This window comes from Camarhynchus parvulus, chromosome 3 (assembly GCF_901933205.1).
Source record: "Camarhynchus parvulus chromosome 3, STF_HiC, whole genome shotgun sequence".
In the NCBI taxonomy this organism is placed as follows: Eukaryota; Metazoa; Chordata; class Aves; order Passeriformes; family Thraupidae; genus Camarhynchus; species Camarhynchus parvulus.
Genome location: NC_044573.1, coordinates 109,136,652 through 109,163,095, shown reverse-complemented (window position 1 = coordinate 109,163,095; position 26,444 = coordinate 109,136,652). Strand labels below are relative to the sequence as shown.

Here is a 26,444-nt window from a genome sequence, read left to right as displayed (position 1 = left end):
AGGGTTTCCCACAATTCCCTCAGGAGTGGCAGTCCTTTGCTCCCGTAGTTGTAGCAGACTGGGAAATTTCACTGTTGCCTTTGGCTTTGGCCAACTCCCCTGCCAGTCACAGCGTGCCACCCATAAACTGCCTGTCAGTCACCCGTCACTTGGAGAGGGGGCTTCAGCCAGCCCAGGCAACTCCACTTTTTGACAATGTAATTATGGCAGTAGGGGCCTGAGCAGGGCTGGGAGAGTTTTATTGATTGTTCAGAAGGGAAATTTATCACTGTCTCCAGCTCCGTTCATGCTCTATTCCCTGAGAAACTCTCCTGACAAGCTTCGGGAGAGAAGTTCAGCGTGGTGGCCTTGGCTGTTCTTGTGCCTTTGTCCTTCCCAGGGAAGCTGGAGGCACCAGTGGATGCTGAGTGGGGGCAGGAACTGGGTGCAGAATGGAGATGCCACGTCAGAACAAAGAGCACCCAACCTGTCCTTGTGACAGCCTGATCTTGTGGTCCTAACACTCTTATAATTGAATCCTGAAATGGTTTGGGTTGGAAGAGGCCCTAAAGACCATCCAGTTCCATCCTCAACCATGGGCAGGGACACCTTCCACTACCCCAGGTTGCTCCAAGCCCATCCAACCTGGCTTTGGACACTTCCAGGGATCCAGGTGCAGCCACAGCTTCTCTGGGGAACCTGTGCCAGGGCCTCCCCACCCTCATAGGGAAGAATTTCTTCCCAATATTCCATCAAAACCTACCCTCCTTCAGCTTAAGACCATTTATTCTTGTCCTGTCCTTCCAGGCCCTTGTCCCCAGTCCCCCTCCAGCTCTCCTGGAGCCCCTTTAGGCCCTGGAAGGGGCTCTGAGCTCTCCCTGGAGCCTTCTCTTCTCAAGGCTGAACACCCACAGCAGAGATATTGCCACACACTAAAATATTTTAAATTAGTATTTTATTTTCAGCAGTCCTGTGTAGGTGATCTTGTTATTCCCTTGAGTCCCCATGAAACAGACCATGACTCTTCCCATGAAAAGACCAGCATTCCTTTGTCAGGCATTTATTTAAAACTTTGTGTCAGCACTCCGGTGGGAAAGCATATGAGCTGTGAGCAGACTACTCTAGGGGAAGGTGTTCCTCCCATGGCAGGGGGTTGGAACTGGATGATCTTTAAGGTCTCTTCCAACACAAAACCTCCTGTGGTTCTGTGATTCCATGAGCCTCTTCCCTGAATTTTGACCAATAATATGTATCCCCTCAGTTAGATGAAAAATGTTACACTTCAGATTAAAAACATTCTCATTCACCTTGTCCAGACTATGAAAGGTGTGTGGTAAAGAAAAAACAGTGTCCTGAGAGCTTTGGTTTAATAACTTATTTATAATCAGGATAATTTAAACAGAGGTGTCAATAGTCACTTCAGTGCCCTAAAATCATGGCCAGTCCTATTGCAAAGAATGTCCCTGCATTTGCAATAGTGAAAATTATATTTTAGAGGTAAATCTGCATGACTTCTATCCCAGATTTCTCTGCAGCCACAGCAATCTGATACGTTTTCAGGGTTAGCTCAGGAAAAAAAAAAAAAGTATTTTTTTATCAGTTGAACCAATTATTAATTTTAATTGCTTTTAATCAATAATAAAACACAAAATATTTGTGAGCTGTTCACTGTGCTCTACAAAGCCTGTGCATTCCTCCAGAGATCAAACATTTAATCAAATGCCTCTTGCTTTGCCTCCATTAGGCAGTGTTATGTATCTGTGCTGAGTTTGAGATTAAGAGATCATAGACAACATGAGAGAATTTGTTCTGCTTTACTCACATATTAAAAAGAAAAGCTTCCCAGGGGAAAAAAATAAGAGGAAAAATCTGTAGCAGGGGGATTCAAGATAGGGTGCAGAGATCTGTTAGAGAAAAGATTATTTTTTACTCTACTGACATGTATCTATTCAGTAAATGTTATTTTTCACTACCTGAACTTCCTGATTTCCTGAGCTTGCTCCCATAGGTTGGTTTTCCTTAGGTGCCAGTTATTCTGTGGGGGGGCTCAGGATTCTTTTTTCCTCCTGTGACAGTGTTTTTCCTCTCTAAGACCTTGACTTTAACATGATGCATTAAAGCAGATGGCTCTGGAACAGAAGGCTGAGCTGCCTTGAATCCCCTCGTGTTCACCAGGGGTAAGAAACTGCACTTAGGCACTTCCCATGGAGTAACTAATGTACAATGACTTGTGCCTTCACTTTCTTATTCAGAAATATAAGATGACCATTAGATTTTAAAGGCCTAGCAGATGGGGGGAGGAAAAAAAAAAGAGTTGGGTTCAGGGCAAGCTGCTGTGTCTTTCACAGTTTGCCCTTCTTTCTAACAGAAATGCATCTATTATCTTTGATTTAAGCTTAAATCAGTTGATTTGTGTTTTGGTGCTGATCTTACTGGGAAAACATGATGCAAAGGGGGCAGAGAGATGGACACTAATATATATTATATAATAAAGATATATATAAGAATAAATAATATATAATAAATATAAAATATATATTATATAATAAAGATAAATATAGGTAGTAAAGATATTAATAAAATATAATACAATACACACTATATACTAGAAGAGAATAGAATAAAATAGGATAGACTAGAATATATATATAGACCATAGCTAATATGCCTATATAGAATTTCCTTTTGATTCCTGACAGGGTGCAGGTCTGTGGGTTGTTACAAATGTGGAGGCATATTATATATTAAATAATTTCCTCCTTCAAACTTTCGAATATAACATCAAAATACTGCTTCCAATTCTGGTGCTAGCAAAACCCAGGTTATTGGCTGGAGGAAGAGAACACCCAGCAGCAAATCCAGGGTTAATTTCCACCCTGGACAGGAGAAAAGCTGAGAAGTTTGGGCTTCCCAGGTAGGTGGTGGAGGTGTTCAAGGAAAAACTGGATGTGGCACTCAGTTTAGTTGACAAGTTGGTCGCAGGTTGGACTCGGCCTTGGAGGTCTTTTCAAACCTGAGTGATTCTGTGATTCTGTGAAGTTTGGCAAACTGGGGGGCCTGGATTCAGCCCGGGCTTTCCCCAGAGCTGCGGGCTGAGCCAGGCAGGGACCCTCCCTTTGGGCTCACCCTCACTTTTCCTGGTCCTGAATTCTCCTCCATCACATTATGGGGACACAGGGAGCTGATCTTAGCCTGGCAATGGTTGTGCTGCCCCACATTCCCACTCCTGCAGGGACAAAGGCCCTGTCTCAGTCCACAGCAGCACAGGAGATGATCTGGCAATCACACAAAGTGGCATCAGCTGTCTGCAGCTCCCTGCGGGATCCCCTGTCCTTGGCTGCCATAGCTGGAGCTCTTTGTTCCTGGGGTCTGTCTAAAGAACTTTTCCTCCACAGCATCTTTGGTTGTGACCTCATTCTAGGTGTGGAGAATGGATTTTGGCTTATGCAATGGCATTACAGGAATATCTTTCCCCTTGTTTTCAGTACTAATGTAACTTAGCAAAATGTCTAGGGGATCTCTGATTAAAGGGAATGTTTGGAAATTTGCACATTTATGGGACAGCATGCAGGGAGGGTACATTTTTTGCAATGTAAATTGTTAGAAAAGGGCAACCATCCTCAGTAAGATCCTGTTATCATGGAATGGTTTGTGTTGGAAGGGTCCTTAAACCCATTTCATTCCAAATCCCTGCCATGGCAGGGACATTTTCCACTAGATCAGGTTGCTCCGAGCTCCATCCAACTTCACCTCGAACACTTCCAGGAAAAGAACATGATAATCCTTGCTTTCTCCAGGTGCTGTTGAAAGATATGCAGGTGGAAATGCTTCAAGTGAAAACTGCAGTTTCATGAACAGGAAACATTCAGCAGGACTAGGTCACTTTCAAGAATATCTCCCAGTGGAGAACACAAAAGTTATTCTCTTTGTCCTCTTGTCCGGATGATTTTCGATTTTTCATTTTTGCTCACTGAGAGAAGATTCAAGATCAGGTTGGATGGGGCACCTGATCCAGCTGGTGCTCCTGCTCTTTCAACAGGAGGAGGGCAGCTGAACTAGATGACCTTTAAAGGTCCCCTCCAACCCAAACCATCCTCTGACTCTGATTCCAAACTATGATTTGAGCCCACCTAAAATACCTAGTGTGGTCCTGCTGCAGCTTCTTGTCAAACAGTTGATAAACTCTTGGGTGTCCTAAGGCTTAACAATTATAAATCCTAAGGGTTAACAAGCAGTTATAAATCAGAAAGGACCTCCTATTTCACCTGGGGATGGGGATGAAAAGCTCAGGGCTGTGGCTGTGGCAGGAGAGCTGCTCTGCATCTCCCCAGGAGCTGCCCACATGCAGCAGTGAGTCCTGCAGGACTGCACAGGGGTGGGAAGGCAGCTCCCAGTTCCTGGCAGAGATGTCCTTGTCTTTCTAAGATGTGTAGCATCTTAGAAAAAAAAAACCAAAACCAAAATCCTAACCAAAAAAAAAAAACCAAAACCAAACAAACCAAAAAACACAAAAACCAAACCAGCAACAACAACAACAACAAAAAAACCCAAAAAAAACCCACAACCCCCCCCCAAAAAAACCAAACCAAAAACCCCCCAAAAAACCAACAACAAAAACAAAAACAAACAAACAAAAAAATACACTAAAAAAACCCAAAAAAACTCCACAAAACCAAAAGCCTAACAAACTCCTCTCATTAAAAAATAAGCTTAAAACATACAAATTCTTGTGGAATATAATTCAGATTGGAATTAACAGCAAAAATAGCTGGAAACATTCAAGTCCAGAGGATTGACAGCTCACAGTCCAAGCAAATGTTTTTTAACACATTTGAAAAGACAGGAAAGCAACTTTCATTCTCCTTTTTTTATTCCCTTTTAGAAACAAATCCTTTATGGCCAGTAACTGGAGTAGTCACTGCAAAAGCTGAGGTAGCTGTGATTTTTTTTTTAAGATCCACGTTCATAAAATATTTTTTCCTAGTCCTTAATTAAGGATCTGTCACTTCAAGATCCATTTTGCCATAGAGAGCTGTAGCAGCATATCTGTGTGTTATCCTGACTAAACAGGTTTCCTGGAAAAGATTTTCTATTCCTTTTAACTTGAAGAATTTAATCCATTATTATTTTTATGGTTTGTTTTATTAACTGAAGCAACAGCAGCAAAATGTCTTTGTCATGGATCAAAAATATATTTTAAAAAACTCATCTTTTTCCTGAAGTGCCAGTTTCAATGGCAGTACTGCCAGTTATCACTCTGAGGTTTGAAAATTTTAGAAATGGCCAAGCTAAGTTTGATTAGGAAGTGCATTTTGGGTCAGGAAAGGGGAATAATAATAAAGGATTGTGACAATGGAGAGGAAGCTATATTCCTAAGATAGTCTGACACCAGGAATGCTGCAGGAAAGTGTGTTGTATTTTATTACCAGAGACAATCATAGGCTCACAGAATGGTTTGGGCTGGAAAAGACCTTTAAGTTCTTCTAGTTTCAACTCCCTGCCATAGGTGAGAGGTTTTTTATATTCCTTAAAAAAAATAAAACCAGTTATAGCCCATTGAATTATATTATTAATTTCTCTTGAAAAATTATTTTTTGTTGTTTGGGGTTGTTTTTTGTTTTGTTTTGTTTTGCTTTGTTTTTTTTTTTGTTTGTTTGTTTGTTTTTTTTTTTGGGGGGGGGGAGGGAAGGAAAACAGTTTTCTTTTCACTTTGTTCCTGGAAACTGAAAGCTCCTATTTCCATTTACACTAAAGATTTACAGTATAGCTACAACAGATTGACAAATTGTGTGCAGTGTAATTTGTACATTCCCAGTAAGTAGATTTTGTGTCTGAGCCCTGCAGTTCTCGTAAATTCCTTTTGTGGAATAAAGGGATCTCATTACCTCAACTTTAAAACGCCAATAAACAGTCAGAAGGTGTAAAAGAGCTTTATAGTTTGTCAACACCCTGAACAACTGTGTGTTCACAACTGAGTTAATTAATTTGTGGTAAATAGAAGCAAAAATGAGATGCAACAGGGTCCTGGGTGTCAGAGGAGAACGGTTCAAACCCTGCCGCCCCATGACAAAAAGGGGAAGTTTTTAAAAACATTTAAACAACTTTTGGGAGAAAGACCAACAGAACCATGTCAGGCTTAGAACTGGAACCAGTTCTCTTAAAACCCATTGAAAGATTCCAGTTTGTACCAACACTCCCATGTGTAAACCCTATTCTCCAGCTCTGCCTGACTCTGGATGTGGCTTACACTGCTTCTTGTCAGGCTTGGTTAGGAGGTTCCCAGGGTGTCTAAAGTTAGGTACTCCAAAGGTACATGTACTCCAAAAAGTTTTGTTTTCAGGTCAGGGACATCTGTTTTCCATGAAAGCACCTTGTCATCTTGTCAAGTAAATTCTCAGACCCCCTCTCCTTACTCTGTAGTAATTTCTTTCAAACCCCTTTATTTCAGTGTTTCCAACTGTAGCAGCTTCAGCTTTCAAAGATGAGTGACCAGAGATAGATATCAAACACCCAGATAAAGTTTTCAGTGCCCTTTGAGCAACCCACTGTGCACCTGGAAGAGGAAATGATGCTCATGTCTTTTGTAATCAAAGGATTGTAAATAATGGCCTAATTTGTTTAAACCTACAACTCTCAGTGCAATGCATGCTTTGCATTCTGTGGACAGATTTTGCTGTGACCCTGGAGGTGTGTGCCCTGACACACTTTGCTGGTTTGCTCAGTTTTGATGTGACTTGGAGGTATTTCTGTAAATGTCAAATTCACATCTCTTGTTGAGCTACTTAGAATCATGGAATGGTTTGAGCTGGAAAGGACCTCAAGACTCATCTAATTCCAACCCTTTGCTATGGGCAGGGACACCTTCCAACATCCTAGGTTACTCCAAGCCATGTCCAACCTGGCCTTGGACACTTCTAGGGATGGGGCAGCCACAGCTTCTCTGGGTAGCCTTTGCCAGGGCCTGACCACCCTCTGATTTGGGAATTTCTTCTAATATCTGATTTAAGTGCCTCCTCTCATAGTTCAAACCTGTTTCTCCTTGTTCTGTCACTACCTATTGGTATCCTATCACTACTTAGGACTGGGTGAAACTAGTAAGTGACATATAATCCCACAGTGATTTATGAAATGTTTTGTGTTAGATGCCATAAGAAATTAAATTTATACTGTTTTTCCTCAAGAGTGGCATTATACACATCAGAATTGTTTCATTCTTAATAATTTTACCAGGTCCATACAAGAGTGCAACTTCACATTATGATTCTAACAGGAAGCATAACCAGAGTCCTGATGCCAAGATATTCCCAGTCTTAAGATTTGTGATTAATTAATTTGGAGTTAATTTTCAAATCCATTGCATTCCTAGGCTGCACCATTCTTCTCTGCTCCGTATTTAAGGGTGTTCTGTTAATTAATTTAGTAAAGTGTTCAATTCTTGTATTGCCTGCAACAGCTTTTTGTGTCTGAAGGCTCTGTCCTGTACCTTTAACATGAAGTCACTTCTGCTTTAGATCTCAAGATGGGTTTTTTTTTCCAACTCGTGCTTAGTTAATTATTAAAAATGAATTCAATAATTAAGAAGTTATACAGATTCATCCATTTTTCATCATTTGGAGTGTTTCTGCTCAGTACATTTTGGGGGAAGAAATAATTTAAATTCACCACAGCTGTTGGTCTTTTAAACATTTTCCCCTCAAACAGGTAATTTATTTACCTGTTGCACAGCCCAAACCCAGTCACTGAAGGTTATTTTGTGAATTTTGCATGTTTTAATCAAAATAGAGTTTGTTTTCAAGGGTAATATATTATAATTAGGGCCAAGAAGCCTCAGTTGTGGTCCCTCATTGACACCAGGAAGGTGTCACTGACCATATCCTGTGTGTTACTTGTGCTGCTGGAAATAGAGGAGACTCTGACCTGGAGGTGTTGTAAGTGGGAATATAAATGAGAAGCAAGGAAATGGATAAATGTGGTGCTAAGGGACATGGTTGGGGGTAGACATGAAAGAACTGAGTTAATGGTTGGACTTGATGGCCTCACAGGTCTTTTTTTAATCTTAATGATTTTATGATTCTGTGAAAGTGGGATCTACTAGATTTCTTGGTTTGTTTGGTTTGGTTTTCCCTAAAAAAAGCATACAGAACTTATTGGAAAATGGAAGTAGATTTTGAACATGCAGAGAAATATCCCACCCCACCTAGATCATCAGGAAAAAAGGTACTAACTGTGGAATGGGAGACAGGTAGCTGAACACAGTAAGAAGTGAAAAGCAAGAAAAAGGAAATAAAGGAAATGGGGAAATGTTTGGATGCCTTGAATATTCTTTTAGAAGAAAAAACCCCAAACAATTAAGAACATTTTTGGTAAAAATTTTTGAGTCAGAGCTCGAAAGTGGAAAAAAACCTGATAAAAGCCTTTTCCATTGGAGCATGTTTTGAACGCAGAATGGTGTTTCCCACTCCTCAGTGACATGAGCTGTTGCCCAGCAGGGCTGCTGTGGAGTGTGTGTGACAGATGAACTCCACAGGGGTCAGTTGTGTGTCTGGACACAGATGCATGAGAACACACATTAACACAGGCACACAAATCAACACCAGAAACAAAATGTCCAGAGCTGGAGAGAAATTGTGCAGTGCTCCACATGCAGATGGCTGCTGCCAGTCCTGGGCTTTTATGCCAGCCCTAAAAATTCACAAGAATCGCTCAGTGGAAGAAGGTGAATGAATAAAAATGAAGAGAGTGCTGCTGGTAAAACAATGCACATAGGATGATATGAAGAGGGTTTTTTTGAGCTGTATTGAGGATGAGGTCTTTGATGTCAGCGCCTGTGAATGGCGAAAGATGGGTTTTGTCTATGTCTGCATTAGAAAACAGCCTGGCCCTAAAGAAGCAGAGCTGTAGGGTGAATGATGTAGGTGCTGAGGATGCAGGGTCCACATGTTCTGGAGGCTGCTAGAGAGTCATTCTAGTCTGTTTCCATTGGCACCTACAGTGTCCTATGTGTCCTACTGCATTTCAGCTTCTGCACTGGTTTCACAGAATGCCAGGATGGGTCAGGTTGGAAGGGACCACAGTGGCTCACCTGGTGCCACCTCCCTGCTCCATCAAGGCCATTCCAGAGCACAGGGCATTGTGTCCAGACAGTTCTGGAATATCCCCAGTGAGGGAGACTCCACAGCCTCTCTGGTCTCTGTTCAGTGCTTGGTCACTGCACAGGAAAGAAGTTCTGCCTCCTGTCCAGGTGGAACTTGCTGGGATCACTCCCTGCCCGTTCCTCTGGTGCCATTGCTGGGCCCTGGAGCAGAGCCTGGGCCCTGCTCTGACCCTCCCTGCACACAGGGACACCCAGGGATGAGGGCCCCTCTCAGCTGTGTCTCCTCTCCAGGCTGAACAGCCCCAGCTCCCTCAGCCTTTCTTCCTAATGGAGATGCTCCAGCCCTTCATTGTCATCCTCCAGCCCTTCATCATTTTCATTGTCTTCATCACCCTCCACTGGACTCCAAGAACTCCATGTCTCCCTTGACCTGAGGAGCCCACAACTGGACATAGCCAGATGCACCTCACAGGGCTGAGCTGAACAGCAGGAGATGTTTGATACCTTCCAAAAGAGTTTGAAATACCTTAAATGAAGGATGTCTGGGTGATTTTCTAAGTTGGAAGTTGAGAAATTTCAAGTTTGATTTTAGAAATTGTAATGATACAGAAGTATCTCAGGTTTAGAGCCCATCATTGACACACAGAGCAGGTGCTCACATATACTTCAAGCTAAAAGAGTATAAAGATTTTATTCTTCTGTGATTCTGTTGTGAATTTATTGTCTTGGAGGTGCTACTTCTTATTTCCATCTTCATTAAGGAAATAGTTGAGACACTATTATATAAGTAATGAAGACACTGACGTATAAGGAACAAGAAAGTGAAACAGGATATGGACAGAAAAGTTTGCTTAAAATAATTTGAAAATGATTTATTGGATGCAACCTCTACACTCAGAGATTTCTGCTATTATTACTTTCCTGCAGTATGACCAAGGAGGACAGTAACTTGCTGTGGGCTAAAGGTAAATGATGATCTACTGCAAGGGAGGGAAGAAAAGTATTCTAAAGGTGGATGTGGGAGGCACACGCTCTCCCCTGATGGTGTTCAGTGTGTTGAACCTCACTGGGCCAATCTCTTCCAAAGCCTGAGAGGAAATGTCAAAAGTTAAAGCAAACTTCATTAAGTGAAGAAAGGAGGGTTGTAGGGCAAGACTTTTCATTGCTGGGGCTTGTTACACCCAGATTTCATGGAATCATTGAATTATTGAATGGTTTTGGTTGGAAGGAGCCTTAAAGACCATCTCATTCCACCCCCCTGTGATCAACAGGGACTGCTCCCATTAGACCAGGTTGCTCTGAGCCCTGTCCAACCCAGCCTTTAACTAGGAGAATGCAACTCCTCTTTCTTTGTTTGTTTTTTAAGTGGATTGACTTGATTTTTAACTTTTTTTAACTTGTTCTTTTCAGGCTGGACGCCCAAAGTAATTTTCACACACTTGAAATCATCAGCTAATGCCAGTGACACACGATTGCTGCTCCAGGAACCTGTTGATTGGCAACCTGGTGATGAAATCCTGGTGGGAAGTTCAGGCCTTGGAGATGCACAGCAGCAGGAGGAAATGGCTGTAATCCAGTCTGTGAAGAACACTGAGCTGCACCTTAGATCACCACTCAGGTATCCTTTCAGGAGATTTTTCTAGCAGAGAGCTAAACAAGGAGAAAATTTGATCAAAGTCAGGATTTGCTGTTCCCTGTGGGACATAATAACTATATAAATCCCTTTAATAAAGGTGGCCAGTGATATTTCAGTTCCTCACTCCCCCTAAAGGTAGTGGACGTTCAATCCTGAATGTTTAAATTCTATGTTTAAATTCTGTATCATCCCCTTGGAACTCAGAAAACCTTTGAAGCAGAAAACACTGATGGCCAGTAAAGTCCAGTGGTGTCAGTATAGGAATGACAAAGAAATTTCCTGCATATTCAATTCTTTGAGAAGGTGCATATTTTTCACAAGAAATGTATGACTTGTGTAAAAAAAAAATCCTCTGTTCTTGACTAATTTTCTTAAGTAATACACTCAAAGTGAATTTTTTCATTATGGAAATTTGCTTCTATATTTCCAATGAGTGTTAATTTCACTGCCCTACACTTTCTTTATCTATTGTGCATGGAGATCTTGGACAGACTGAAAACTGCACTTTTTACATTATCTATCTAGAGGCAACCTAACTCCAATGCCCAGGAAGATTAAGGGTAGTATTTTCAGAAATAATTTGGGCTTGAGGAAAAAAGTCCTGATGGTTTTCACCCAAACCTGTTTTGGGAAGAGAATTCAAAGGCTGAAATATATTGTTGTAAATCTCATAGAATCACAGAACATCCTAAATTGGAAGGAGCCCCAAGAATCATTGAATCCAGTTCTTGGCCCTGCATAAGGAAATTCCAAAAACTCCACCATATGCCTGGAAGTGTCATCTAAATGTGTTTTTGAGCTTTGACAGCCTTCAGGCTGTAATCACTTCCCTGAGGGGCCTGTTCCGGTGCCCAACCACCCTCTGGATTAAAAGCATTTTCCTAATAACACAACACAATATAACATTATATACATAATCTAAAGAAGGTTTGAGAGCTTGTGAAACAAAAAGATGAAAGCAAACATCAGACAAGGAAAAGCCTATCTAGCACTGATTGTGCCGCTGTCCCTGCTGAGTGAAGGACTGAAACCAACTCAAAATTTGGGAGGTTATGGTCAGACACATAAATAACAAGAAATCATAAATGTAATTATCTCAATCTGGCAGGTACAAATGATATTTTTTGTCTTTCATTAGGTACCCCCACAGTGCTGGAGAGGAATGGGGCAATGGCCAAGGTCTGCCTTCCAGTGCTGTGGTGGCACTGATCAGCAGAAGGGTGGTTGTCCAAGGAAATGTCACACTGGAGAGGATGTCCCACCTCAGGCAGTGTGCAAATGCAGGTGAGGAGGTCTTTTCTCACAGAAATGTACTGGGGAGGAAAACTGCTCCATTAAAATCCCATTGTGGCAGCCTCACTGTGTATTAGAACTCTTTCTTCCTAAGATAACTTTGAGATAATTCCAATGCCAGGAAAGAGAGTTTGTCTTTCCAAACATTGTTTGACATTGAAGTGTGAAGTCTTGGGAGTTGAACTGCACTTCATTGTAATATCTCAGATGTATTATTTTCACGTTGTTGTTTCAAGCCATCTTGGGAAAGACCCTTTAGTTTTGCCTGAGCCTAAGGGTGTAGAGAAGAAAGTTTCTTCTGAAAACATGTTTCAGTGTACATAATATATTAAATTTTTAATTGTGTTTACTATTTAGTCACTTTAAGAAGAAGGAAAAACAAAACAGCCCAATGCTGTTTGTACTCTTTAGCGTAAAATATTGAGACGTTGTTTAGTGTTTAGGGTTGCCAAGGAAAAAATAACAGGTGATGTATAAAGTATCACTGGTGAAAAAATGTTAAATATCTCAGTTCTCCTTTGGTTTTACCTGTATGAAATGCTATGGAGTTTGACAGGTGATTCCTGATTTACACCATCTATTCAAGATGCAGCATCAGACACAGTGATTATAATGCGAGGAGAGTTGGTTATCTGGTAACCCAGGTGTAAGGTTTCCTTTAAAAAAAAAGTGCCTTGGGCTTTCAGACTGTGACACAAGACTTCATTTGATATCCAGCAGCCAGCTGCTTATATTACTCATGGATTTATGGTTCATTTTGTGTGGAACTCATAAATATAGGCTCTGAAATGCACTAACCGTTTGAGGTTTTTATTTGAGTTAAAGGATAGGAGGATTTCTCAGAGGAGTCACCAGAAGAGGAGTGAGCAGTGTTTTTTGTGGTTAATTTACCTTCTTAAAAAAAAAAAAAGGGCATTACTGAGCATCAGCAGGCAGTGCTGGAATTTGAGATCCCCTTTGCTCTTCCACTGAACAAGCCCAAGTAACACATTCATAGTCTGAATCTTATACCAAAATATCTCACACCCATGGAAGGATCTTTCAGGAATTTTACCCAGCCCTATGATTTAATTTTTTTGTCATATCATGGAATCCAAGAATGGCTGAGTTGGAAGGGAACTTAATCATCTCATTCTACCCCCTGCCACGGGCAGGGACATTTTCCACTATCCCAGGTTGTTCCAAGCCCTGGCCCTGGACACTTCCAGGGATTCAGGAGCAGCCACAGCTTCTCTGGGCAACCTATGCCAGATCCTCTCCACCCTCACAAGGAAGAATTTCTCCCTAATCTTTATTGTTGTCTTGAAACTGTGAGTAGCAACAGTTCCCCCTCCATCTGCAGGGGGAGTCAGGAGAGCAGAGTTTAAAAAAATAAACCAGAATGCCTCATTTCAGTTTAGTTCTATACATCCATGCCCAATCTCCTTTTCCCTTTTCAAGAACCTCATCTAAGGGAAATCGGCATCAAATCCCTCTTGCTCATGCATACAATTATCTAAAATTAACTCCAAGGAGGTGCCCAAGACTTAAAACTACAGCTTCCTGCTTGTTATGATGCATTTCCCTCTAAAACGTCCAGACTTTTAGGGAAAGAACCACACCTATTTTGAGGAACATCAAAAATGTTTGCCTGTGTTGCCTTTGGGCCCAAGTTTCAGATCCCTGCTGGAGTTGGAGTCTCACTGGGTCAGGGGGATGATCTCCCCCTGCACATCCCACCCAGTGGGGAGGGTGCCAGTCACAGCTCTCCCTGGTTTGTGTCCTAGGTCACTCTGGGTGTTTGTACAAGAGAAGTGAGAGGCAGCTGGGCTCTCGGGACCTGGGGGCCATGGTGATTGTGGAGGCCTTCCAGGGCCAAGTGAGCCGGCTCCAGCTGGAGGGGATCCAACTCCGCCACATGGGCCAAGCATTCCAGCACCACTGCAGTGCCCTGACTGTCACTGGCAACACCTGGATGGCAGGTGAGCTCCCTGCACTGGAGATACCCACCTTCTCCTGCCCAAAGCTGGGGCAGGCACCCTCAAATCCTGCTTGGCTCTTGAGTCAGTTGGCAAATTGGATTGTTAAATGTGAAAAAACTCCTCACTTCTAGCCTAAGCCCAAGTGATAGAGTGGTTTCACCTGTTTCACTTCCTTTGTATCTGTGCTTCTTCCTAAAATAATATTTTTTTAACGCTACACTGCCCTTTTGATGTAGAAGAGAGTAGCTGTGGAAATGAATGCACCAAGACACTGTGAGGGAGCCCCTTCAACTAGCCAGCCCAATGACTCAGGGTTGGCTAGCTGTAGGGGCCAACATTTAATTTTTTCACCCAGTGTTGTCTTATACATTACAACAATACATTACAACACAGTTCTATTCCATAGCTTCAAAGTTACTACCGAAGCATCTGCAGCTAATTTAGCAGTCTGATCCAATGAAGGATATATTGCTGCAAATTGCTACAGAGCCCTGGCATGTCCATAGCTTCAAAGTCCATCCTCTTCTGGGATTCTCCACCGTGTCCTGGGGTTCTCTATCCTCTTCTGGGATTCTCCCTTCTCCTGGGGTTACCTTCTCCTGTGGTTCTCCATCTCCTCCTGGGACTCTTCTGGTTCTGGCAGCAGCCATCTAACTCCTCCTACAACTCCACTCTTTTATGCCACTTGTTCTTAGTTGGTTTCAGGTGTAGGCTGTTCCTAGCAATCAGCTGCAACTCGTTGTGCCCCCCTACAACCCAGAGGTTAAGGAACATATTAAGTTCTTTTTCCTTTGTCACTGTTAAGTGCCAAATCCATCTCTGTGGAAGTGGCAGTGAGGGCTCTGAAGACTGGTGGTGGCAGGGGCAAGTTAGGTGGGCTCAAAGAATGTTTTAAGGGTGCTGAATGGATTTTCCCTTCCTAAGGTACATTTGCACCTCCCACAGAGTAATAAAATGGTTTGGTTTGGTTTGGTTTGGTTTGGTTTGGTTTGGTTTGGAAGGGACCTGTGCCATCTTCATGACTGAGTGAGGGTCAGGGCTCCCTGGTGGCAGAAGGCAGCCCTGGCCAGGATCTGGATGATGGGAAGGTCACCATGCCTGGCTAGAGAAGGGGTGTGAAATACCTGCCCTCAATCTGCAGGTGATTTGTGCTCATACCACTCACTCATTTCCTCCCAGACTCTTACATCCGTGGTTGTTGTGTTCTGGACTCCTTTGGCCAAGGGCTCCATCTGAGAGGGATCTCCAACCTCACTGTGGACAGCAACGTTTTCTACAATATTTCAGGCCATGGGCTCCTCCTGGGTAAGTGAAGCAGGCAAATATCCACACTACATACAACAGCAGCTTGTGCTGGCTCCCATTTGCATGAAAATGCTTTGGATAATGGCAGATCCTTAACTGTGCTCTGAGGACTTTAATCACATCTTCCGCAACTTCTGGTGTCAGTGAATTTGGAATAAAGCTTCCACAATTCCACACACAACTCCTAGCAGCTACTTCCATTTGGCTCGCTCTCTTTCTTCAGGTCAGTCTTCAATTGATTGGGATCAATTATTTTTCAGTGAAAAAATACTAGACTTTTTTAGGGGATGGATTAATCTGTCTTTGGAAAAGTATCATTAGGACATATTTAAGACCAGAACTCAATGAAGCATTTAAGAACATATTACCTTTAACTTCAGTCATTTGATGTCGAAGATAATGGAATGAAAGCATATGTTAAAAGTTAACCAGAGGATTTAGCACTTAAATAAATTGGAGCTTGGAGCAACAAAAATGTTAAACAACAAAATATTTCTCCTAACTAACCATCAGGAGACTGACTTAAAGCATCTTCTGCTGGGATCTCATGTTTCCTGAATACCTAAAGATATAGTTCGATTTTTGTTTTCCATAAGAGATGGGATAAAAATGACCAATTATGAGATAAACAGAGAGGGGAAAAAAGAAAGCCTTCAGTTCTGATCCTGCAGTTCCCCACACACACCAATTTTCTGTGCTGGGTGCTGTGTATAAACATAATGAGGAGTGATATATCATGATTTAAACAGGGAAGATAATAAACCCAATGTGGTTATACACACCTTGCAGATGAAGAGGGCAGGCTCACAGAGATGCAAGGACTCGCCCAAGCTGGTGTACAGAGCCCTTGCAGTCATGGGGAAGCAGAGCAGGACCTCCAAGCTTCTGGCATCCCTTGGCTCATTTGTGTTGGGATCTGTGTCTGAATTAAAGGACTCTGAGCCGAACTGAAGTTTCAGCCTGAATACACCTTATCCTCAAGATGCTTTTAATGGCTTCACTGCCAGCAGCTCCAGATGGTCTGATGGATTAATTTATATATAATTTTGTTACCTGTGAAGGAATATTTATTACAGCTGGCTCTTTGCAGCTCTGGAATTGGATTCTCTCAGTGATTTCACCTAAAATCCTTATTTTTAGAGGGTTTGCAAGACCATCAAAAAATGTCACTCTGGACTTAAAATTATTGACACACAAGGTCTGAACTTGAAATCCAAAACCTCAAAATCCTGTGTGGCTGTCAAAAGGACTTATTTGGGATCTTCAGTACATGCAGACTGGAAAAAATTGAGAAAGCTGATTCCCTCAAAATACCAAGGGAAGGCTAGAAGTATTTATTGCTATCCCAAAAACCAAAGGGCACAGGTTTTCTAGTGAAGTGGCTTATATTTGGGGTGGTAATGATTTGAAGGGATCTGTATTATTAATAGAAATTTGAGCAGGTGTATTTGAAGATAATGACTTCTTTTGGATAAACCGAACTAGATGGATTTGCTCCTAATGTAGACCAGAGAGAATGGCCTATGCATAGACTCCACACAGTATTCCACTTTTTATTCTGCTTCCAAAAGAGCAGCAGTGCTGATCATAGAATCATGCAGTCATTAAGGTTGGGAGAGACCTTCCAGGTCTTCCTGGTTCTGGAAGTTCAGCCATTGAACTGACCCTGCCAAGCCCACCACTAAACCATGTCCCCAAGTGCCATATCTCCATGGCTGCAAACACCCCCAGGGATGGTGACTCCACCACTTCCCTGGGCAGCCTGTTCCAATGCCTGACTATCCTTTAGGTGAAGAAATCTTTCCTGATATCCAACCCAAACCTCCTCCAGAGCAACTTGAGGCCATTTCCCCTTATCCTATCCATACGTCCTTGTTTGGACTTGGCTTGTATGGGACTGTCCACTCCTTCCCACTGGGTGGCCCATTTTTTTTACAATGTAGTTTAAAAAAATATTTATTTTGTTTTCTTCTTCCAATTTCTATACTGTAACTAGATCTGGGGCACCCCAAGAGGTCTGTATTGTCTAATCAATTGCTTGATTGATTTTTCCCTTTCTCTTCTCCTACTCCATTGCTTAAGGGGGCAGCCCCCCAGTTTTGTGCAGAGGTGCACCAAGTGTTTTTCAGCCTGTTTAGAAATTTTCTTACATGTAAGTAGGGCAGTGAATGCAGACAGGAGATAAAGAAGACTTTGAATTCTAGTACTGCCAGGAGCATGCCTGTGTGTGCATAGGTGAGCCTCTTTCCCACTCTGAGTCTCTTTTTTCAACTGTAAATCTGCTTTATAATACATCTTTTATTTATTTTTACCATAAACTTGCAGTCCAGAATATATGACTTGTGGTATAGTCACATAGAATACCTCGTACAGGGAAATATATGTGAAAATAACAACTGGAGTTGTGTATATTGAAATGAGAATCGTGATAATAGAGGGTTTCCAGCTATATGTACATTAAAGTCTATTTTTCTTTTTTCTTCCTCTTATTTTTTACTTTTTTTTTTTCCTTTTTTCTTCCTATCTTTTTCTTTTAAAGGTGAGGGACTGGAAGAGGAGAACAAAATCAGTAACAACATAGTGATTGGCCTGTCTGTAACTGATGGTTTATCCAATATTGAGACACTGTCACCGGCAGGGATCTACATCAGGGCTCCTGCCAGCCACATCAGGGTAAGAAGTTCTGGTATAAGACATAATATTTCCTTTCTAATCAAAGGTATCAGAAAGACACAGAGCTTCATTTATCTGGGAGATCACATACACAATATTTGTTTCTTGGCTGAGCTGTCAGGACTTATGCTTGTGATGGGATATTGAAACAAGTGCATATTACAAAATAAATTATGTTCCTGGGTAAATTTATTACTGAGAATTTTGCTGTGCTTGAGTGGAATGGAATATTGCAGTGAGAGAATTCATCCTGAGGAACTTTAAAATGTTGTTTTATTTTATAATGCTCACAGATTCAGAAAACTTGGAAAAAGTTTAGTCTCAGCTTCCCTAGAATTTCTGTCATTATTAAAAAAACCCTCAATTTTAATGGACTGACTACAAAAACACTTAAATTCAGCAGCATCAATTACACCTGTCTGGATTTAAAATCACATTGCCCATGCAGCTGAAGATTTGCATTCCAGGATGAGAAAGAGAATATGTTCCCTATCCTATGAAAATGAAATTGATTTTGAAAGAAATGAAGGTTCTCTATTTTAATGGTTATAAAACTCCAGCCACACATCACAAAGTTGAGCTCAGAAAAAATACTTTTATTCACCAATTCTCTGATGCTTTCTCTTAGCTCATATTCTTTTTTAGTCTTATATTTCAGAAAAAAGAGTCACTTTTATGTGTTTCATGGAAAAATATAATTTTCATCCACTTCAAACCACTTTTCCTTCCCAACTATTTTAAGGAATTACATTGAAACTGACCTTTCTTACCACACTTTCAGCAGTGGAAAATGCATATTTTCATTTAAAAAATAATCCTAACCTGCTCTATTGTTAACCCCCAGTAACTAAACCAATTACTGTTTGTGAAGACCTAATCACCCCTGGGGTTTCTGCTCCATGAGGAAAGATTTACACCTAAATTTGAAGGTGAAAAAGAGACCAACACATTTCCTATGCTTTTATGAAGACAGGAGCACTGAGAAAGGAGGAGAGAACTTTTCTGCACTTCCCTCGAGGCCATATTTATAATTTTTAAGGCCATCAAATATGGTTTTAAAATACAACAACCTGGCAGAATCATGAGAATTTCAGCTCCACTAAGCACAGAGTTTTGTACTGTCATGCACTGACTTACCCTGGAGCTGTTCACTCCATTGCCAGTGGCTCAGCTTTTGAAAAGGTTTGCTGCAATTACCTCCACGGGTTCCTGGGAGCTGCCTGTGCTGGGCTTTTCAGCACATTTATTTATCCCTCTCTGCTCACGTGAGTTTGCAGATATAAAGCTACAGCTGTGGCTGTGTACCCCAATATCAGGGGGTCCTTTCTGCTCTCCAGAGATGTGCTGCTCCAGGCAGGGTAACAGATGGCCTCAGATGGATGCTGATGACCTTCATCATCTTGAGGAGTGGAATATTTGAGGAGTTGCAGCAGCAAAAGGAAAACTAAAAGAAGTTGCCCAGCTTGAAATTGTTATTAACTGCTCCTACTGTACCACAGGACCAAGCAGTGCTCAGGAAGGCAGCAAAGCACAGGAATATCAAGAGAAAAAGGTCACATTTCTCCCTGGTAAAAGAACTGGTGACTTTTCCCTAGTGCAATAATAATCACTAAATTCCAGGGGTGCTGGTGCAGCACCAGCATTACGATGCTGTAGTCTTAGCGCCTTTTCTCTCATGAAAATTCTCAGATCAAATGACTCAAGCTTTTTGGGTATTTATAATCTTAGTTCATTGGGGAAATTTGAAGAATGTAATGAGAAAGACTCATCTTCCACCTGCCTGGTTCTCAGGCCAGAACATGCAATAGAAATTTTCCCAGTTAAGAATTTAATTTTAGGTGTTTGTCAGTCTTTTTGTTTATTGGTTTTGTGTTGTTTTTTTGGGTTTTTTTTTTTAATATTATTTTCAGATTTCCATCTTTTGATTACTGGTTTTAACTTATTGACTGCAATATTTAAGGCAGGGACTGCAGAGATCTCTAGGTCCAAGCTGTGTAACATCTTCTGTGCATGATGGGTTAAGCCTTTCCACAGTGAGACCTGCAGTAATGTTTTCATAACTAGTCAATTTACTTGGGAGCTTAAATTTGCATCGGTGGCTGAAGAGCTTAAATTTCCTTGAAATTCAGTGGTGGCCTAAACGGTGTGGAAATTGGGACACAGCAGTCACTCAAACCTGAGCCTACAAAGACATTTGGAGACCCAATTCCCACTGGTTTCCATTTGACTTTAGCTCTTAAGTGCTCTGGTGAATCAGGCTGTTAGACAAAATTTTATACTTGGACAGTATGAGTGCGAACTGATTATTACAAGGTTAGTATAATTTTTTAAACACAGTGTGTGAGCCCAGGTTATCACTTTTTAGAGTCATGGACAATCTCATTAGCAGGCTGTTTTGTTTTTTTTTTTTTTAATGCTACCAGTGCAAGGAACTGAAGATGCTCCTCTGTGATATTGGCTTTTTTTCTCACTGAAACATCCACCCTATGTTCTTGGTTTTCTTTTTGTGTGCAGGAAAAATAATTGTAAAAAGTAGGTTTTTATCTTTTTATGCCGTCTCTCTTGGGCCTGGTGAGTTTTGGCCTTTTTGCTGTTCCAACCCATAAACATTCAATGCCCTGAAATGCCAGAGCTAGCATGCAGTGCTCATACATAACAACATATGGACTGGGTTTAGGAAATCCAGGGAGAACCTCCCTTTCCTTTCTTGCCTTGGTGTTGAGGACTGGGAAACAGCTCAGATGAATGAATGGGGTGGAGCTCAGCTGGTGTCTCCGTGTCAGAGGAGTGACTGATTGTCACACTGTTGGTAAATGCATTTGTTTCCTTGTGTCACCCCATCCAGCCATTTTCCACAGCACCAAAGAGGTGAGGCTGCATCTGTCTGGCACCGTTTTCCCACTGTCCCATCCCTGCTGAGATCTTTTCCAAACCCTTTCCTGCAAAGTGGGCCCACACCAAAGCAGGCACATTGTGAGTACTCACTCACATCCTGCCCAACTCTCAGACTGTGGGAGTAGTTGCTGGGAACACTGTCCAGAGCTTTAATGTCATCTTTAAGGTCAACAGTTTGAGTCCCAGCTATCTGAAAGAAATTCATGAAGTATTTACACCAGCAGAGTTGTAACAGTTAAGAGACACTTAAACCGCCAGCCCCTTGATTTTAGTGACTTGCAGTGCATACCTCCAGGTTTTTGGCATGCTCAGGGAGGTAATTTCTCTCTGGAATTTTGGTTGCATGGACATTCGTAATATACTGACTTCCACAAAGAATTGATTTCCACACAAAATTCCTTGCTTGCCTAAAACCCCTGCCCTCCAGCCACGAGCTGGCTGAATAAATATGCAGTTTTTTTTTTTTTCCTTTTCCTTATGAATCATCTGTAGAACGCAAGATTGGAGTCGCAAGTAAAATATCCTGGAAATGATGTGACTGGACTGCAGAAGTGTTTTGTTAAAGAAAAAGACTCTGTGGCTGCACTTTCAGAAGAAGCAGCAGTTTTACCAGGGGATAGAGAAAGCAGAGCTCTGGGTCTCAGTACTTTATTCCTTGACAGATGTCAGAGATCAGGACTGCAGGGAGCACGCTTGGATGGGTCAGAAGAAAGTAATTGGTATATGGAGGGTTTCACCTTGAGGTCACCAGGCTCAGCTTTGATTTGGACCATCAGGGACCAAAAAGTCATTAGTATTTTAACAGTGTCCAGTGACCTATGAATGGGAGTGGTGGCGTCAGACCTGATCTTAGAGAACAAGCCCTCCTTAGAGCTGCAAGAAAGGCCATCTTAGACCCCCCCCTCAGAGAGCCACATACCTCTAGAGAGCAATTAATTTTGTCTGAGGATAGACCAAAAGTATTGCCTTCTGCACATGCCTATGTCTTATTATTGTTTTTTTTTTCTAAAAAGGGAGCTAAAATCTACCAGCCTGGACTTCAAATTTTCACACACCTCAGGCAAGTGAGAGAGATCATGCACAGGTACATACATGAAGACATTGCAATATGTCCCAAACCCAAACCCAACTAGGCTTGGCTGATCTCCAAATTAAGCTGGCAAGAGCAAGTTTTTTGTCCTAGAGTAGAACAGTTCAGAACATATCCAATGCAATTCATATAACCTACTTAATGCAGATTCTGTAAATACCAAACTCCTAATTTTAAGGCCAGTCAGACCTTATGTCCTTTTATTATTTTATTATTTGCAACACAAATAATGTAACTCAAGTGCAGAATTTAGAATTCAATATCTTTAAGACATATTAAATGACAATAACTTACAGCGCATCTTCCTATGGTTATTCAGTTACCCTGTAAAAAATGATCCAAACCACATAATTTACCACAGGTGTAAGGAAGTTTAATTGTTCAGTCACTGACATATCCTGAAGATGTTGTTCTTTGCTTTCTCTTGACTTTTAGGAATCTCACTTTTTTGAGATAAGAGAAGTATTGAGACTGAGAAGGACACCAATAAACTTGATTAGTTTGTGATTTACCTTTGGGATTAGTTTGTGCTTCACTTTTTCTTCCTGACATTTTCTTATATAGGAGTTTATAGATGTAAGTTTTCAACACATTTTTTTCTTACCTACTTCTTTAAGATTTCACATCATTTTTCTGCTGTTTGTCTCTATTGTTTGGCCAGCCTTCCTTGTCTGGTTTAAAAAGAAGTATTTTTACAACTGGACCAAGGTCAAAGTGAAAACAGAACAAGACTGGGGACACAGAAATGAGGAACAAGTCTCCACCAGCCAGTTTACCAGAATTTGAATGGACCACAGCTGGGATTTTAATTTGTGTGTTTCTTAAATTGATTTGATTTCCAGAAACTTGTGCAAATATTATTTTCATAGTCACATGTTCCTCTCTACAGGGAAACACAGTGTGTGGTGCTGGGTATGGCTATTTCTTTCATCTCTCCCCTGAGGGACCATCCAAAGTTCCTCTTCTGTCCTTCAGTGAGAACACAGCTCACTCCTGCACAAGGTACTTGGGGAGTTTGGTTAAGGAGATTTTCCTTCAGGAAATGGTTGTGCCATCTATAATTGCAGTGGTGGGCAGAAAAGGCCTTGCCCCTCTTTTCAGGACTTTTCCCCTCAGTTTTGCACCCTTTCAGGTCCTTGTCTCTTGCAAGCAGAATTGTCTGGAGCAGGGCAGGATTGTTGAGGGAGGTGTCCTGGTCCATGGCAGGGTGGTGGAACAAGATGATCTCTAAGGTCCCTTCCAACACTCCCTGATTCCATGGTTCTGTGACATTTCATGCAGCAATTGTTCCTTTAGTATCCAGAAACAGCTACTGACAAAAGTTTTAACCAGTACTTCCCTAAAACAGAAAGAGAATTGGAGAAAGAGTATTAACAAATGGCATTGTACTGAAAATCAGTGGTTAAGGTGACCTGAATTTGGAGTTAATCTGGATATTAATCTGGATTTTAAATCTCTGAGAAGGTCAAACCAAGTGCTGCATTCAGGAATGCATTTGGGCTGTAATCCAAGTTAGCTGAATCCAAGATAAAGAAGAGCCTTAACTGTCCAGATTCATGTCAGGCTTACCTGAAGATGATGCTGGCTGAAAACTCATGATCATGGGAGGGTGTTTTATAGTGAGAACCTCTCAATGGCGCTGCACACTCCTTTTCAGCTCTGATAGGTCTAACACTGAAAACTCGTGACTTTGCTTTTAAGAAATAAAGTCTCATGCAGACAACTGTTACAGATTTAAGGTTTTACATATCAAAATTATGAATAGAAAAATCTGCTCACCAGTCCTTGCCATGTAAAGGAACAGTCTCCATGGCTTTCTCTCTAAACAGGCATGGGTTGCTGGTATACCCAGAGTATTTGCCAGACAGTCGTGTTCAGTTCAACAATTTCAGAGCCTGGAACTGCCAAGGGGGAGCACAGGTAGGTTTGTCCCCGCTGCCTGCTGTGATGCTTAGGGTCTTTCCAAGTCACCAGTCTCACCTCCACACTTGATTGTCTAAAAGTTCTTGCGCTTCTATGTCCATGTCCCTCACCTGGAAGCTCCTGTTTTAATGAAAGAGCCAGAAATTTGATTTGTGTGAATTTTTTTTGCTGCAGAGTCATTGCCACTTTCACTGGCTGGTGTTCTCTGCAATCATCTAGCATCTGTCTGCCATTGAAGTCATGGAATTTTAGAATGGTTTGGGTTGGAAGGGACCTTAAAATCCGTCTCATTCCAACCTCCCTGTCCCATTGGCAGGGTCACCTTCCATTAGATCATGTTGCCAAATAAAAAGATCTCTAAGTATATCTGAGCTGTTCATAAAGATTGCAATAGGTAGATATATTACCTTTATAGAACTGATGGTTTCCATGGGATTTGCTTTTATTCTTCTTAAAATTTTGCACTTTTTATTTATCTATTTATTTATCAAATATGTCTAGCTTTGTTCTCCAGCTAATATGACTCGCTATTAATTAATCTGATTTTTAAAAGCCACATGACCCTTTATTATGTCATGTTTTTTCTCATGCTCACAGTTTGGAGCCTGTGATCCTATTAATTCCTGTCTGATGACCTGAACAGTTTGTATGTGTTTATCTGTAAGGTTTTATAGCCTCACCCATCCCTATGACTCCTCCTCTGAAGGTGTCCAATTTTTCAGTGTGGTTTTTCAGGCTGATGTGTTCCCTCTCTGGAAAGGCTATTTGTATGAAAAGAAGTAAAAGGGTGATTTGCAGGTTTGCTGTTGTTGTTTGTTTTCTCTGCACAACTTGTAATTTCTTTGTATGTGACTGACCTAAAATACACAAATAACTAAGTTTATTCTGCTTTTTTCCATGGGCTCCCTTTAGAAACAGTCTTCTTTCTTTTAGGTGCCCCATTCCAGAAGTTTTCAAGGCTGGATTGAATAGGGCTTGGAGCAACCTGGGATAGTGGAAGGTGTCAGTGCCCACGGGAGGAGCTGGAATGAAATGGTCTTTAAGGCTCCTTCTAACCTAAACCATTCTATTATTTAAGCATTATATGTATTTTTATTATTTTATTTTCCTTTCATGTAGATTTTCAGTAGCAGGAACCTTGAACTCCAGCATTTCTGGATTTCTGCTTGCAAAGATTTTGGCATTGACATTGTGGAAAGCCTGGGAAACACCTCTGTGTCTGAAAGTGTTTTAAACGGATACCTTGGGCAAAAGGTAAGAACTGCAAGGAATTTCAATGTCTCTTAAGTCTCACAGCAATGTTTCAATAGGAATTTGGAGAAATTAGAAAGCAACCTGGAGAACAGCCCCTGCTCCATGGCAGATTGGGAAAAACTTGGATTTTAAACAGATTATGAGGGAATGCCCTCAAGTTGCACCAGTAAAGGTTTAGACTGGATTTTGGGAAAATATATTCACTGAAAGGTTTTCAAGTGTTGGGACAGACAGCCTAGGGCAGTAGTGGAATTACTTGGAGGGTTTTAAAAACCATGTAAATGCTGGCACTTAGGACATTTTTTACTGTTGGCCTTGGCAGTGTTGGGTTGGTGGTTGGGCTCCATGGTCTTAGAGGGCTTTTCCAACCAAAACAGTTCTACAGGTTTTGGGGTTTTTTTCCCAACATCTTTTCCTTTCAGCATGGAAGTTTTTATGATTTTTTAAAGCAAATTTGAAACAAGGACTCTGGTTTTTCTGTTTTCACTAGAAACTACTACAAAATTTCACACTATAAGGCATAATCCTGTATATTCTTTCTAAAAGAACATTCAAAAAGTGAAAGCAAAATCACAAACACAAAACCCTGAAGAATCTTAGCAAGACAAGTGCAAATTTTTTTTCCTACTCATATTTTTTTCTAGTGTTGATATGGTCTCAGAAAAATCTTGGAATTTCAACAAACCTGACTTTTTGAGAGACATATTAATTTTTCTTTAATCAAGCTTTTCTAAAATTCCTATACACCTTTTGTATTTAGTACCATTTAACTATGCACAGGTGGGTTTAGTTTAGTAATTTGAGAATACTGAGAGGGAACACCAGCTTTGGCTTCTATCCTTGTTAACACTTTGGATTCCTCTGCTCGCTCTCAGCATCATTGGTCCACCTGGAACACAGAGTGTTACTTTTTTACTTGAGAATGAAAAATACTGACAAAATGTAATTTTATTTATGCAGTAAATATGTTCTTTTTCCACTATTTTCTTTAGGCAGCTGGACAAAGTCCTTTGGGTGCTACCAGGTTGTTAACAGATTAATAACATGGATAACAATGGAATTTTAGTTACAACTGTTACAGATGCTTGTTCATGATTTTGAGGTCTTTTTTTTTTCCCCTGCTCAGTTTTCTATTGTTCATTAAATTAATTTTCTCTCTGACTGTCAGAAAAAAAAAAAAAAGTACTTTAAATGAGTTTTCTTTAGAAGCTCACAGAAAGGAACCTCCTTAGCAGGTTACATCTAAGTAGATGGTTCTGATAAAATTCTGGCTTCACTGTCCAGCCTTGCAGTGTCCCAGTGAATTTCTCTGACACCAGGGGGTGGATGTCTCTGTTTTTG

At 41.2% G+C, this 26,444-nt stretch overlaps 1 protein-coding gene across 1 annotated transcript in view; it reads left to right on the top strand.

Moving 5' to 3' along the window:
• The window catches only part of PKHD1 (PKHD1 ciliary IPT domain containing fibrocystin/polyductin), a 237,982-nt gene that overhangs the window by 93,014 nt on the left and 118,524 nt on the right, over window positions 1-26,444 (top strand). Inside the window, exons 37-44 of the mRNA XM_030944782.1 lie at window positions 10,484-10,691; window positions 11,848-11,996; window positions 13,760-13,963; window positions 15,143-15,268; window positions 17,808-17,941; window positions 22,816-22,928; window positions 23,756-23,846; window positions 24,969-25,103. Of these exons, the coding sequence (XP_030800642.1) occupies window positions 10,484-10,691; window positions 11,848-11,996; window positions 13,760-13,963; window positions 15,143-15,268; window positions 17,808-17,941; window positions 22,816-22,928; window positions 23,756-23,846; window positions 24,969-25,103 (1,160 nt within the window). The remainder of the gene's footprint in view (window positions 1-10,483; window positions 10,692-11,847; window positions 11,997-13,759; window positions 13,964-15,142; window positions 15,269-17,807; window positions 17,942-22,815; window positions 22,929-23,755; window positions 23,847-24,968; window positions 25,104-26,444) is intronic.